This window comes from Hyla sarda, chromosome 8, assembly GCF_029499605.1.
Source record: "Hyla sarda isolate aHylSar1 chromosome 8, aHylSar1.hap1, whole genome shotgun sequence".
Taxonomy (NCBI): Eukaryota; Metazoa; Chordata; class Amphibia; order Anura; family Hylidae; genus Hyla; species Hyla sarda.
This window is the reverse complement of record NC_079196.1, coordinates 97057328-97073939: the sequence shown is the minus strand read 5'-3', so window position 1 is coordinate 97073939 and position 16612 is coordinate 97057328. Positions and strand designations below refer to the sequence as shown.

The window sequence follows — 16612 nt, the reverse complement described above, 5'->3', positions numbered from 1 at the left end:
AAACAAAAAATACAGACCAGTAGGGACCATTGGAATGTCAGTTTTTCGCAACAAGGGATTAAACACTTAAAGGGGTACTCCCCTGGAATTTTTTTTTTTTTTAAATCAACTGGCTCCAGAAAGTTAAACAGATTTGTAAATTACTTCTATTTAAAGATCTTAATCCTTCCAGTGCTTATAAGCTGCTATTTGCTCCACAGGAAGTTATTTAAAATGGACAGAGGTGTCGGCAGAGAGCACTGTGGTCAGACAGAAAAGAAATTAAAAAAAAAAAGAACTTCCTGTTGAGCAAATAGCAGCTGATAAGTACTCAAAGGATTAAGATTTTTAAATAGAGGTCATTGACAACTCTGTTTAACTTTCTGGCACCAGTTGATTTAAAAATAAAATGTTTTCCAGTGGAGCACCCCTTTTAAGTAATGGCTGGTCATTTAGTTTGTAACATTTTCTGCTGTTACGTAAATCTGTTTAACTCCTGGACAAACAATATTTGCTTTTTGTTGCATCCAAAAAACTGTTTCACCTGTACATCCTTTGATATAGTTCCAGTTACTGGCAATTTACCATGTTTGCAATGATAAATCGGATCCTGCCCTTTGCTTCCATAGTTCATGTTAATTATTCAGTGTTTTCTTTTTAAATAATGGCATTATATTGCGTATATTAAAATATTTAAAATACAGCTGTAATCTCCATAAATGGTTGGCAAACTTAACAAATGGACAACTTATTTTGTTCTAATCATATGTTAGTCAGAAATAGTTTAAAATCACAGTTGACAAGCTCTGTGCAGACATTGACAGAGAAATGAAGGTAATCTGTCGATTCTATTTGCTGCTAAGAGCTGCAGACACCATTATATATCTGTTATAAAAGCACACTACCTATCCTATTGTTAATGGTGGTTGCCTTTTCTATTTCTCAGCCATGTGTCAAGGAGGTGGGGCTGAGCTGCTCAATATCCACAGCTTGGGCTCCCTCGCCCCCCTCTCCCCTCACCTCCCAGACCCACTATGATAGCTGTACAAGCCCTGTACATTAGTAAAGTAAAAACAAACATTCTTTCATATGAGAGTTATCTTGTCTAATGGCGAATGTTTAGCACACTTAACCCTTCTCTCCACCAACATCACCTGTTGATAAAGAGTCAGGAGATCACACTAAACCTTATACAGTCGACTGAGCCCACTGCCTGTGGCAGATTCAGATATTTTATTATGAGGTGTATAGGCACCTTTTGGCATGGAAAAATTTTTAAAGGGGAACTCCCGTGGAAATTTTTTTTTTTTTATCAACTGGTGCCAGAAAGTTAAACAGATTTGTAAATTACTTCTATTAAAAAAATCTTAATCCTTCCAGTACATTTTAGGGGCTGTATACTACAGAGGAAATGTTTTTCTTTTTGGATTTCTCTTACGTCACGACCACAGTGCTCTCTGCTGACCTCTGCTGTCCATTTTAGGAACTGTTCAGAGCAACATATGTTTGCTATGGGGATTTTCTCCTGCTCTGGACAGTTCCTAAAATGGACAGCAGAGATCAGCAAAGAGCACCGTGGTCGTGACATAAGAGAAATCCAAAAAGAGAAAAATTTCCTCTGTAGTATACAGCCCCTAAAAAGTACTGGAAGGATTAACATTTTTTTGATTAAAGTAATTGACAAATCTGTTTAACTTTCTGGCACCAGTTGATCTAAAAAAAAAAAAGTGTTCCACCGGTGTACCCCTTTTAATGGTTACCTGGAGTTTAAAATGTTACACTAAGTTTGAGCTGTTGCTACCATCTCTAACACTGAGAGAAGGGGGATGGAGAGCAGAAATTTCCGATGGATTTTTCTTATACTTTTGAGAACAAAATGGTAGGAAACTTTAAATAACAACTTTTGCATACATTGGCATCCAGGAAAAAAAATTATAATAAAATAAAATAAAAAAATAAGTGTAAAAGTGATGGTAGCCTTTAAACTTATTTTTTTCTTTCTTTTAACCTAGGGCCAGAAATGAAATTCAGAGGAGTGTTTCATCCAGTAATTATCTACCCTGCAAGAATTGTGGAGCTCCACCTTGTGACTGAGACTGAGACGGGTAAGACCATGCACCGCATTCACCTACATGTAGTTATGTTCTTTCCATGTGCCTTCGTAAACCAGCTGGCTATTTTTTAGGAATAACATTGGGGGCAGCCTGCAGTCTTACAGTTCTAAAAGACACACTAAGCCGCGCTGTTTTATATCTGCCAGAGGATAAGACCAAGCTTTTCCGTGCCCTCTTACAACAACTTGAGACTCTCGGAGGAGCCCAAATTAGGAACACAGCTGTAAGTGCACGCTGAACCATCTGTCAACATGTATCATACAACAGTTTAACTGCTAAGACTAAATATTGCTTTTTTTTCTCAGTCTTTGGGAGGAAACATCATTAGCCGATCTACAACCTCGGATCTAAACCCCGTTTTGGCTGCAGGAGGATGCGTACTAAACCTAGCATCCAAAGGTACTTCAGCACATAATATTTTATCATTCTAATATTTTGTGATTTTCATTTTTATATGAAATAACAATATCCAGCACCTTTTCTTAGAACTGGACATTCCTCTGTTTTACCTTCTGGAAATGTATGATTAAGTGGTCAACTGGGTGTCACCATTTACAAAAAGGTAGGGAATGTGTCCCTACACAATCTGATACTATACGGTGGGGCAAAATAGTATTAAATCAGCCACCAATTGTGCAAGTTCTCCCACTTAAAAAGATGAGAGGCCTGTAATTTTCATCATAGGTATACCTCAACTATGAGAGACATAATGAGAAAAAAAAAATCAATAAAATCAAATTTTCTAATTTTTAAATAATTTATTTGCAAATTATTGTGGAAAATAAGTATTTGGTCAATAACAAAAGATCATCTCAATACTTTGTTATATACCCTTTGTTGGCAATGACAGATGTCAAACATTTTCTGTAAGTCTTCACAAGGTTTTCACACACTGTTGCTGGTATTTTGTCCCATTCCTCCATGCAGATCTTCTCTAGAGCAGTGATGTTTTGGGGCTATCACTGGGCAACACAGACTTTCAACTCCCTCCAAAGGTTCTCTATGGGGTTGAGATCTGGGAAGGCCACTCCAGGATGTTGAAATGCTTCTTATGAAGCCACTCCTTCATTGCCCGGGCGGTGTGTTTGAGATCATTGTCATGCTGAAAGACCCAGCCACCTTTCATCTTCAATGCTCTTGCTGATGGAAGGAGGTTTTCATTCAAAATCTCACGATACATGGCCCCATTTATTCTTTCCTTTACACGGATCAGTTGTCCTGGTCCCTTAGCAGAAAAGCAGCCCAAAAGCATGATGTTTCCACCCCCATGCTTCACAGTAGGTATGGTGTTCTTTGGATGCAACTCAGCATTCTTTCTCCTCCAAACACGACGAGTTGAGTTTTTACCAAAAAGTTCTACTTTGGTTTCATCTGACATATGACATTCTCCCAATACTCTTCTGGATCATCCAAATACTCTCTAGCAAACTTCAGACAGGCCCGGACATGTACTGGCTTAAGCATGGGGACACGTCTGGCACTTCATAATTTGAGTCCCTGGCGGCATAGTGTGTTACTGATGGTAGCCTTTGTTACTTTGATCCAAGCTCTCTACAGGTCATTCACTATGTCCCCCACCCCCCCCCCCCCCCCCTGTGTGGTTCTGGGATTTTTGCTCACCGTTCCTGTGATCATTTTGACACCACAGGGTGAGATCTTGCATGGAGCCCCAGATCGAGGGAGATTATCAGTCATCTTGTATGTTTTCCATTTTCTAACAATTTCTCCCACTGTTATTTCTTCACACCAAGCTGCTTGCCTATTGCAGATTCAGTCTCCCCAGCCTTGTGCAGGTCTACAATTTAGTTTCTGGTGTCCTTCGACGGCTCTTTGGTCTTGGCCATAGTAGAGTTTGGAGTGTGACTGTTTGAGGTTGTAGACAAGTGTCTTTTATACTGATAATGTGGCATGCTTGTGGGGATGTAGGGTAGGAAGGGTGTAGCTATGCAGTGATGAAAGGGTGTTGGATTAACCCTTAACTGTCGTGACGCCAGGGTGCGGGTTCTTCATATATATATATATATATCCTACCGCCACCCGTCCCAGGAACGATAGGGAGGAATAAAGGATTGTCCACAACCGGAGGTTTAGTAAACTGGAAATAACTTTACTGCAACTTTTAACAGTAGTAACAGTCTTTACAGAGGACTGGACTTTAAGTTCCTCACAGTTTGTTGGGACCTTGTAGGGAATAAGCTCTGAGGCTTGCTTTACACTGTTCCACTGAATTTAGGGTTTGGTTTTAGGTTCAGTAGTCACGTAGATTTAGGATTGAGTTTTATTTGAACTCACGGTTTAGTATTCGGCTGAAGTTAGCAGGCTTCAGGCCTAGATCTGTCTTGAAGGTATGCACGGAGCTTCTCTCTCTCTGCTAGTCCGGAACCCAAGAGAGCATGGGGAGAAGAGAGCGATCATTGGATACAGCGCACTTATATGGCAAGGGGGCAGACTAATAGCTTATTGGTTCCCACCAACTGTCAGTCCTTTCACAAAGCATTGTGGTACATCATGTGACCCACTCACGTGACCTGAAAGGTCCTTAAGCTTAACCTAACAGTAGGCTTAGTGGTCATGTGACCTAAGGTCCTGGAAGTACTATACATATATATTAATTATATACAAATTATATACACCAAACACATAAAATTAAAGAAAGAAGAGGTGACCAGGGGTTATCCCACTAGGAGGATCCTACCGGTACACAGGAACTCTGACTTTGGGGACTTACCACACAAGGTACAGTACAATGTATGGTACCGGGACACCACAATAACAAGTTCAAACAAGTGCCATTAATACAGGTAACGAGTGGAGGACAAAGGAGACTCTTAAAGAAGAAGTTACAGGTCTGTGGGAGACAGAAGTCTTGCTTGTTTGTACGTGGCCAAATACTTATTTTCCACCATAATTTGTTAATAAATTCTTTAAAAATCAGACCATGTGATGTTATGGTTTTTTTTCTCATTATGTCTCTCGTAGTTGAGGTATACCTATGATGAAAATTACAGACCTCTCTCATCTTTTTAAGTGGGGGAACTTGCACAATTGGTGGCTGACTAAATACTTTTTTGCCCCACTGTTATTACACATCTAACATGTTGTCCCAGTCTTTTCTCTTCAAGAGATAACCCCCTAGCAAAAGCTGATGGGTACAGGCGACACCTCAATGTCATCTGAAAAGTAATTAAATGCTTATTTTGCATGCAATTACTCCTTCCGGTGAGGTCCAGATTGGGGACAGGGCTTCCCTTCAGGGCACGCTCCACCCACTCAGGGCTTCGCCTCAGAATCTTTTTGGCAACTTCAGCTACAGATGAGTTTACCACAGAATTGAACCAGATCTTTCCCAAATTACTACTGTTGTGTCCCCAGCAGAGTTACTGTTGACTATTGTGCACACTGTTCAGATGGCTGTTGTCTCACCTGTCGGTACTGACAGGTAGTGCAGGTGATGCTGATGACAATGGTACTTACCTTGTACCGTTCCCTGCAGGGGATCTTGTCCTTTAGTTCAGCTCCGGGTCCAGCTTGGTGCATGGGCGGAGCTTACTGATGTCAGTGCTGCTGTTCTCAGCAGAGAGCAGCAGCGGTGATGTCACTAAGCTCCGCCTATGCCCCAAGCCACTGCTGCTCTCTGCTGGGTCCCGCGGCTAGAGTACAGCAGTGGTGACATCAGTAAGCTCTGCCTGTGCCCCAAGCCGGGCCCGAAGGTTAAGCTAACGGACAAGATTACCGTAGATCCCCTGCATGGAATGGGACAAGGTAAGTACCGTTGTCATCAGTGTCACTTGCACTACCTGTCGGTGCCGACAGGTTAGTGCATGTGACACTGGTGACAGATTTCCTTTTTAAAAACTTTTTTTTTATATATATCAACTGGCTCCAGAAAGTTGAACAGATTTGTAAATTACTTCTATTAAAAAATCTCAATCCTTTCAATAATTATCAGCTGCTGAAGTTGAGTTGTTGTTTTCTGTCTGGCAACAGTGCTCTTTGCTGACATCTCTGCTTGTCTCGGGAACTGCACAGAGTAGAAGAGGTTTGCTATGGATTTGCTTCTAAACGGGGCGGTTCCTGAGACACGTGTCATCAGAGAGCACTTAGACAGAAAAGAACAACTCAACTTCATCTGCTCATAAGTACTGAAATGATTAAGATTTTGTAATGGAAGTAATTTACGAATCTGTTTAACTTTCTGGAGCCAGTTGATATATTAAAAAAAAGTTTTTTTCCTGGATAACCCCTTTAAGGTCTTCTGCTTTATCTTTGCAAGTTTACCATGGCACACTTCCCAGTGAATACCCCTGAAGTAAGGCAGTTTAAACTACAACTAGTACAGAGTACCTAAAGTCATACACAAGTCCCAAGGTCCTAATAACAGGAAAGATTAAAGGACCTTGTCATGATCACACGCTATTGGTCCAGCTTAGACACTGAAGAAAGTGTGATAGTGCAAGGGTTAAACCACCAGACCTCTGGGTATCTGTCTCTAGTCCTGGCAAGCCACTAAATTAAAGGTTTTGTAAAAGTGTATCTGAGCATTCATCAGAAGGTGAGTTTATATTTAGAGATTAAAGGGGTATTCCAGGCAAAAACTTTTTTTTATATATCAACTGGCTCCGGAAAGTTAAACAGATTTGTAAATTACTTCTATTAAAAAATCTTAATCCTTCCAATAGTTATTAGCTTCTGAAGTTTTCTGTCTAACTGCTCAATGATGATGTCACGTCCCAGGAGCTGTGCATGATGGGAAAATATCCCCATAGGAGCTGCACAGCTCCTGGGACGTGAGTCATCAGAGAGCAGTTAGACAGAAAACAACAACTCAACTTCAGAAGCTAATAACTATTGGAAGGAATAAGATTTTTTAATAGAAGTAATTTACAAATCTGTTTAACTTTCCGGAGCCAGTTGATATATAAAAAAAAGTTTTGGCTTGGAATACCCCTTTAAAGACCAGAGCTGATTAAATGAATCATTTAATCTGAAAAATGATTTCACTGTGCTATGTACAAAAACAAATGACTTACAGGTTACAAAAAGAAGATGGAGTGTAACAAGACAGTTAAGGAAATGAAATGGGGTAAACACAATTAAGTCCTTTCTTATGAAGATCAGTGCATTGAAGTCCTTGTAAGAGATCTTTGATCAGTTGTTAAAGAGATCTCCTTCCACTGTTTCCAAGATGTAAGATTTAACAGAGTTGCCACCAATTTTATTACAAAGAAATACCCTCAGCATCTATATTAAATAGCTGAATTCAGAGGTAACTACCCCCCCCCCCCCTTGAGTTGATCAAGTGGGGTACCACCATCCGTCATACGTTCTCCTGAGTTGAGACCTAGTAGATTGGCCTCCGAATCACCTCAAGTTTCTCCAATGGTCCAGATCTGGGATTCTTATCTCATCCGTAGTTTTATGGCCAGGTTTTTATGACTAGGCTAGATACATCTATTTGTCCAGCCTTGGCTCAAAAGTTACAATACAGGCTCCAACAAAACTGTACAATACACATACACACAGAAAATACCTATTAAGTAATTTTTCACTCAGGCATTCAACTAAACATAATACACATATACAATTAAAATACATAAGGATTGAGCTTACACTCAGGCCTTTGGTCTGACAAACATTAACATGTACATCTTAGAAGAAAAATGAGACAGTGGGGATATGATAGAAATTTTAAATAGATAATGGGAATTAACATGTAAAGGAGGAGAGTATATTTTAAGGAAGAAAAACTACTGTGGTGAGCCACCGGGTATGAAGGGGAGGTGTATGGAGCAGATGTTATAGCCCAGGGGCAGATGGTATTAACCCCTAATTGTTCGTGACGCCAGGGCATGGTTTGCCTACGTAACCACTCGAAGGTAGCTCCGCTAGTCCTAGTTAGGCAGTGCAAATAAGAGTGCAAGGCCAGGTCAGAGTTAACGGTAGCTTTACTGAGGTAGACAGATGGTAATAGATTTTTACAGCTAGGTCAAGATCCCAGAGAAGTGGTCAGTAACACGGAGGAGACCTTGCAGCTTGCTGGCACTTGCAGTGACTTGACAGACTTTAGGACAGCCACGCTGACTAAATAATAGACTTGACTTGACTGAACATAGTAACAGCATACAGAGATGACTTGACTTACTGACATGTGGCTGTAGGTTAGGCTTGAGGCCTCCAGGTGTGATAGACAATAGCTCTGAGACATCTGGACTGAACTTGACCTAAGCAGAGAATGTGGTGGAAGAGAGAGATTGTAGTACCTCCCCCTCTTATAAAAGGGGGCTGAGCAAGGAGCCCATAGGCCAAGCTGCTGGTCACCTTGTTAGCTGGTGCTCTCTAGGTAACAAACATGTGACCACATTAGCATGTGACTAACTCAAAGGTCCTTTACACATAATACATATAACACTATGAGGGAGACGCTGCAGGAGAGCCCCTAGGACACAGAGGGACTCAACCTGACAGGACCTAAGTACCGTACGGGACCATATCCCATACTGGGACATCACACTACCACAAGAGGACATAGTTCTATATTAGAAGGGCAAAGGTAAAAGTAATATGAGGATTACTTAACTGAGAGAGTAGTGGATGCATGGAATAGCCTTCCTGCAGAAGTAGCTGCAAATACAGTGGAGTTTAAGCACGTATGGAATAGGCATAAGGCTATCCTTCATATAAGATAGAGATAGGTATAAGGCTATCCTTCATATAAGACAGAGATACGAGCGTGGGCCAGAGGAAGCGCCTCAGTGCATGAAACCGGTTGCCACCCCTTCGTCATGCCCCCGCCTCACCTGTTCCATCTATGCTCCCTGTGTGTATGTCTGCTCTGCTATACTGACTCTAGTTTGGAATAAAGCTCTATTTGGTTGCCAAACCTCGGACTGCGGTGAGTGCTTTATCATCACTTTCTACTTGCTAAGATATTGTTGCAATACTGGACTCTTCGGATATGAGCACCGCCATCGCCCATAGCAACCATTTAGCAGACAGACGCGTACACTAGCTGAATTACATTTTGTCTAATACTGCTCTCTATATGCATGAACAGTAGCGGTGCCAGACTCAGTCTCCTACTAAAAGTAATATGAGTATTACTTTACTGAGTAGTGGATGCATGGAATAGCCTTCCTGCAGAAGTAGCTGCAAATACAGTTTAAGCATGTGTGGGATAGGCATAAGGCTATCCTTCATATAAGACAGAGATAGGTATAAGTCTATCCTACATATAAGGTAGGGACAAGGATGATTGATAAGTATTCAAAGTATTGGCAGACTAGATGGGCCAAATGATTCTTATCTGACAAAACATTCTATGTTTCTATTGGGAAGAGAGACCCACTGGGCCATTTCAGCCTCCTGGGCCCAAATTATTATTATTATTTTTAATAAACAATTTAAAACATTATTCAGCGCATTAACTTACTGTACAGAAAGTGGGTGGCCTGCCCCCAAACAGGACCTTACTGGAAGCAGTTATTGCATGCATAGTATACATGTAAATGGGCACTGTCGGATTCAGAAACATTTGATATGTTGTACACCTTGGCAAAATATTAACCTTTCTAATATACATCATAAGAAAATTTTTTATTTCCTTTTTATAGAAATCATGGCTTTTATAAAATCCAAGCTGAACTGTAGAAAAGGGATTGGATGGCTCCCAATTTAGATAACAATGACTTAGATCGAGCTAACTAGTAGTACACCTGTACTCAGTTTTTCTTTTTTCTTTACTAATAGATACAGGACAAATCACATACATTAATAAACAAAACTTATTAAAAGATGCATTAGCAGCATAACTCTTATGCACCAGCAGGGCCCTTGCTGGTGGAAATACTAATTAGATACAAATAGCTGATAAATAGTAGACAAATGTCCCTGTGCAAATACGCAAAAACAGTCTTTGGAGCAATGGGAATTTATAGCAATGTCCGTACTAGTTCAACAACCTCCTTGGAGTCACTTTGAAGTATCCACAATTACACTCGATTTCCCCTCACTAAAACTCTGATGTAAAGGATTGTTACACTGTATCGCTCACCCGAGGTGTACTGAGCCGGTCCTTTGGTTCTTGCACAGAAGGCGATCCTCTGTGTAGACCTCAGTGGAAGCCCGAGTCCAGAGGGACAGGGCACCAGGCCGCCGGTGAATGAAGGATACCTGCTCTTCCCGGGAGCTGGTAAGTGCTGCAGCTCCTGCAAGGAGTGTGATAGCGGAGGCGAATGGGATGTTATCTTCTGGTGGTGTCCTCGTGGCAGAGGCACATGCCAAAATAAGATAGAATTGGATCTTGATCTTTGTCAAAGCTTAAGCACAGGCATGGAAAAAGTCCAGTAATGATAGGACAGGACAGAGCACAGAGGAGTGCTAGCCCACACTCATTTACTAAACTTTGTCCATGCCTGTGCTTCAGCTTGGACAAAGCCATGATTTTATACGCCATTATTTCAATAAAAGGAAGATAACATTTTTCTTATGAAGTAAGATGTACAACATATAAAAAGTTTTCTGACATTACCAATTTAATTACTTTTCAGACAGCATTAGCTGTTCCTGGGCGACTGTCCTTTCCCTAGACAAAATGTAGTTTACAGGTCATAGATTCCTGCAAACCCTCTTTTATCCACTTGTAAACTTCCCTGATGAAGGGGCCTCGGTGCCCCCAAGAGATTGCAAATCTTTATATTCCTGGTTAGACAATAAATGTATCCCTTCTGAAATAAAGAAAAAGGTTAGAAAAAAAAAAACATGCAGTATCTGTCTGTAATCAGTAAAGGAAAACAGCTAGGTAATACGATTTGGTTGCGGCCTTGTGGAAAAATATATTTTAAAAAAGAACAAAAAACTATCAAGCATTCCCCCATGAAGAACATAAGTACTCATGAAATTTCGTTCTGGCTCTTCCCATTTCTCTTGATCGTCTTTGAGATGTTTCTACACCTTGACTGGAGTCACCTGTGGTAAATTCCGTTGTTCGGCCGGGGGAGATTTATCAAAACAGAGGAAAAGTGGCTGAGTTGCCAATAGCAACCAATCAGATTGCTTCTTTCAGTTTTGAAATGGCCTCTGAAAAATGTAAGAAAAAATCTGGTTGCTATGGGCAACTCAGCAACTTTTCCTCTGGACAGGTTTTGATAAATCTACCCCACAGTCTATAGAAGGTCTCACAACTGGCATGATATACAGCAGAATCTGTTTTAACATATATTAAAGGGGTACTTCGCCCCTAGACATCTTATCCCCTATCCAAAGGATAGATTTGAGGGGGTTCCGCCGCTGGGACCCCCCGCACAAATGGGGGAGATTTATCAAACTGTTTGAGAGAAAAAGTGGAGTGATTTCCTCACAGCAACCAATCACAGCTCGGCTAACAAGCTCTGGTGAAGTGAAATCTGAGCTGAGATTGGTTGCTGTAGGGAAATCACTCCACTTTTTCTCTCACACAGTTTGATAAATCCCCCTTAATCTCCGTGCAGCACCCGGCATTCTAAACAGTATGTTTAGAATGTTGGGTTCCTGCGGCGGGGAACGTGATGTCACGCCCCCTCATGACATTACACCATGCCCCTCCATTCATGTCTGTGGGAGGGGCATGATGGTTTAGAATGCCGGGTGTTACACAGAGATCACGGGGGTCCCACCAGCAGGACCCATGATCAGACATCTTATCCCCTATCCTTTGACTATAAATGTAAACAAAAATGCAGTGTGAACCCAGCCTATGGCCACATGACAGAAATTTACAATTTATTAACTACTCAGTATTAACAGAACAAACTTTTGACTCATATTTAAATAAATGTATAAACCTCCTTTTTCCAACAGATGGTACCAGACAGGTTCCTTTAGATGAATCTTTTTTTGCAACATCTGGAACCTCTTTCCCTAGACCAGAAGAAATCTTGGTATCTGTACATATACCATATTCTAGGAAAGTGAGTTAACTTTTTTATTTTAAACTAAAATTTAAATATAACTTTGAACTCTGTCAAAAGGTAAAATATAGTTTCAACCAAAAGGTAATTAACTGCATAATAAAAAGTTAAACAAATATCTGCAATTATCTAGTGGGTATGTGCACACTATGCAAAATAAATCCTTATTCAGCTTCATGCTAAACTAAAACAGAATTGGAACTTTTTTGGCATGGAATGTAAATTTTAAGCAATAATGGGAATTAACTCTGAGTCACAGAAATCCCATTGAATTCAATGCGAGTAGAGAAACTCTCGGCATACGGTGATATATGTCAGTGTACTTTATTCAGCTAGTGTGGCTAAACATGTTGTGGCTCACCTGAACCTCTCGACAGCTGTTGAGAAAGGCGCAGGTGAGCCGCATCGCATTCAGCCACACTAGATGAATAAAGTACTTTGAAATATATCATTGTGTACCGTGATTTTCTCTATTCTGATTCTGTCCCCCTCCACACGCACTGGACCTTGGGTTGTAGTGTTGACCACTCCACTTCGTGACTCATTCCATTCAGAATTTATGTTGGTTAGAAGGCAGATTCTGCCTCAATATCAGCAAGAATTCTCTAGGACATGTCAAAGTTTTTTTTAAGTACACTTTAAGCTATGTAAGGATTACACTACCTCCTCTAAGCCTCTCTGTAGTAGGGTAAGTGATATTTACCAGTAATAACTATTAGAGCAGCAGGATTATCTGGGTCAGTGTATGACTTTGAATCCATACATCTTACTAATTAAGTAAATGATTGTTTTATTAGGGGGATCATGTGCTGGCTATTAGACAAGCCCAGCGTCGAGAAAATGCCTTGCCGATTGTTGTTGCTGGAATGAAGGTTCAGTTTGAAGACAACACAGACATCATTAAAACCATTCGCATATTCTTTGGTGGATTGGGAGCAACAACTGTGTCTGCAAAGAAAACTAGTCAAAAACTAGTTGGAAAGTAAGTACTTAAAGGACATTTGCAGCGTAATTAACACTTATCCCTTATCCACAGGATAGGGGATAAGTGTTTCATCGCAGGGGGTCCGACCGCTGGGACCCCCTGTGATCTCCTGTTTTGGGCCGCGGCTATGCCGTGGCTCTCCCGTGCAGGGGGCGTGCCAGCCGCAGCATGACGTTGAGGCCGGCACGCCTCCTCCATACATCTCTATGGGAGAGGCGGGGAGGCAGTGTTCCTGCCTCCCCGTCTCCCCCATAGAACTGTATTGGGACGGGGAGGAGACGGGGCGTCCCCGTCGACATCTAGGTCGACGCTACGCGCCTTCAGCACTCACTATGAGCGCTAATGGCGGCGCCCCGTTAGGGAGATCGAGGGGGGTCCCAGTGGTCGGACTCCCCGCGATCAAACACTTATCCCCTATCTTGTTGATAGGGGATAAGTGTATATTGTGCTGCAGTTGTCCTTTAAATAAATGCATGTTTAAAGCGTACCTGTCAGATCACACACACAAAAAAATATATATATGTTACTACCTAATCCTAACCATGTACATCTAATTTTTATGCCTCGATCACCTATTTTTATTATTAAAAAAACAACCTATTTTCATTAGCTCACAGTGTTAGAGATCATCTCAGGGGAAGGAGGTGTGTCCCTCCCTTGTGGTGGTGGGAGGTGATTGGTGTGTCTGCTCATGCTGCCTTGTCCATGAGTCATCTCTTGTCCATGACTTGTGGACAAGCTTGATGTTGCTGCAGGACTGGTTAGTGACCCAGTAGGTATGGGGACCCCTTTGGTGGGATTTCCAGTGGCTGCTTCTTTATTAAATGTTGAAAAATATTCAGCCATATTACAAAAGGTCTTTCATTTTCATAAGTAACAACATATGAAAAGTTTTTGGATCTGACAGTGCCCATTTAGGATATGATACACATCAGGTATTCAGATTAAGGAAGTCCAACATAACTTTGAGTAAGGTATTTATGGACTAATAGGTAGGGCATCTCCATCCAGTTAAAATGCTTATACTTTTTCAGAAAATGAAATGAGGTATATGACAAATAAAAGGAAATGTCTTCTATTGAACCAATGATCATGACCTTTTGTTGAATAATACTCATCGGGGTAAACATGGATGTATTTATACCTCAGGCACTGGAATGAAGATATGTTGAGTGCAGCCTGCAAGCTGATCTTGGATGAGATTCATCTAAATCCTTCCGCTCCTGGTGGGATGGTGGAGTATAAGAGAACATTGACTATCAGCTTCCTCTTCAAATTGTACTTGGAGGTGCTGCAGGCACTGAACCAACTAGTAGGTTTTTCAGCTATTTCCCCTATTGTATAAACTTTGCTGGGAAACTTCTAAACCTTACTTAGTTCTTTATCTTTTACAGGATCCTAATAATACAGGCATTAGTGCTTTGAAGAAATTTGATTCAACACCTTCTAAACACATTCAGACTTACCAGGTAAGGATTTGGGAGGTATAAAGTAGCCCACATGGTCCTGTGATCCAAGTGTAAAGAAACACAGGTTCCAAAAAGCCTTTTATAATCTACTGTGTGGCAATATCTAGCAGATGGCTTATACCTATCATATATATTCTCATATATTAATCTTCTGGCTGTATACCAATGACATTATCTGCACACCAATAAAGCAAAGAATTCAGACTAAGCTGTCTATATTCACAAAGGCCTGAAACAAAACCCTGAATTTACATTCTGACTGGTAGATAATCTTTTAGGCTAAGTTTCCACTTGGATTTTTTTTTGTCGTTTTGCCCATAAAAACTCCAAAACGGCCCTCATGGCATTTTTTCAGTGAAAAAAAAACAAACACTGCGGCCAGATGTTAGCTGTAAATCAATGAAAAAAACGCTAAATTATTTTTCCACTTACTGTTTTTCAGTTTGGCGTTTTTTTTTTTTTCTTTAATCCTTTCAGCGTTTTTTTTTTTTGTGATTTTCAGCTCCTTGGCGGTTTTGCTAAATCGCGGCATGTGGAGCCTATGGCGTTTTTTTTCCCCCCTGAAATCGTGGCGTTTTTCTCCCATAGAAGTCTGTGGGAGTAAAAAAAAGCGACAAGAAAAGCGCCATGGGGGTTTTAACTTTGCCTTTTTTGCAGGCGGTTTGTATTCTTTATTTTTTTTGGACTTTAGTGATCCAAAATAGTGATGGAGATACCTTTTTTAATAAAATTTCATAGGGTACCATTAAAGAAACAATAAAAAAGATACAGTAGTGATGCAAAAAAATAGCATTTAACAAAATTTATCTTTTTTATAACAACATTTTTATAAATTTTTAAACAGGGATCAATTTATGTGTATGGGGCACTAAAAATGTAGCCGACAATAATAAAAATGTAGTGTGTGTTTCAAAAAAAATTTTTTCCTTTAAATTTTTTTTTTAAGGTAGTACTACCACTCCCAGCATGGAACACACTGTTCTATGATGGGAGTAGTAGTATCTGTACAAATAGACAGATCTCCCCGGGTCCGTTGCGATCCTTCTGTATAATTTATAGATGCGGCCGGCCGCTCTTCTATGGTCCCCTGCACTGACATATATACACCTATTCCTATTTCCCGCAGAGCTGTGATTGGCCAGATGGTTGCAGCCAATCACAACTCTGTTGGAAATAGGAATATGTGTGTATATATACGTCAGTGCAGTGGCCGGCCACATCAATATTATACAGGAGGATCACAGCGGGTGTCAGGAGTGACATCTGCTGTGATCTTTCCTTAACTGCGGGTACTACTGCTCCCAACATGGAGCACACTCTGCTCAATGCTGGGAGCTGTAGTACCTGCATTAATAGACAGATCACAACAGGTGTCAGAAGTTACACTCGCTGCAATCTGTCTATTAATGCAGGTACTACAGCTGCCAACATGGAGCAGAGTGTGCTCCATGTTGGGAGTAGTAGTACCTGCAGTAAAGGACAGATCACAGCGGGTATCACTCCTGACACCCGATGTAATTGTCCTATCTATTGCAGAGATGCAGAGCGGCTTTCTCCTGCGCTCGTATCTCTGCACTATACTCCGGCCAGTGATGTGAATAGAACATCACTCATTCATATTTCCCGCTGAGAGCAGTGATTGGGCGGAAAATATGAATGAGTGATGTGAATTTCTATTCTACAGGGTGGGCCATTTATATGTATACACCTTAATAAAATGGGAATGGTTGGTGATATTAACTTCCTGTTTGTGGCACATTAGTACACGTGAGGGGGGAAACATTTCAAGATGGGTGGTGACCATGGGGCCATTTTGAAGTTGGCCATTTATGAATCCAACTTTAGTTTTTTCAATAGGAAGAGGGTCATGTGACACATCAAACTTATTGGGTATTTCACAAGAAAAACAATGATGTGCTTGGTTTTAACTTAACTTTATTCTTTCATTAGTTATTTAAAAGTTTCTGACCACTTATAAAATGTGTTCAATGTGCTGCCCATTGTGTTGGATTGTCAATGCAACCCTCTTCTCCCACTCTTCACACACTGATAGCAACACCGCAGGAGAAATGCTAGCACAGGCTTCCAGTATCCGTAGTTTCAGGTGCTGCAGAATGGGCA

The 16612-nt window shown here is 40.9% G+C and overlaps 1 protein-coding gene across 5 annotated transcripts in view; it reads left to right on the top strand.

Moving 5' to 3' along the window:
- LOC130285220 (aldehyde oxidase-like) overlaps nucleotides 1–16612 on the top strand; it is a 113561-nt gene that overhangs the window by 31445 nt on the left and 65504 nt on the right. For all 5 annotated transcript variants that reach the window (XM_056536549.1, XM_056536550.1, XM_056536551.1 and 2 more), the window contains 7 exons: nucleotides 1992–2084; nucleotides 2165–2316; nucleotides 2399–2492; nucleotides 11928–12037; nucleotides 12835–13019; nucleotides 14172–14334; nucleotides 14417–14491. In XM_056536549.1, coding sequence (XP_056392524.1) covers nucleotides 1992–2084; nucleotides 2165–2316; nucleotides 2399–2492; nucleotides 11928–12037; nucleotides 12835–13019; nucleotides 14172–14334; nucleotides 14417–14491 — 872 coding nt within the window. The remainder of the gene's footprint in view (nucleotides 1–1991; nucleotides 2085–2164; nucleotides 2317–2398; nucleotides 2493–11927; nucleotides 12038–12834; nucleotides 13020–14171; nucleotides 14335–14416; nucleotides 14492–16612) is intronic.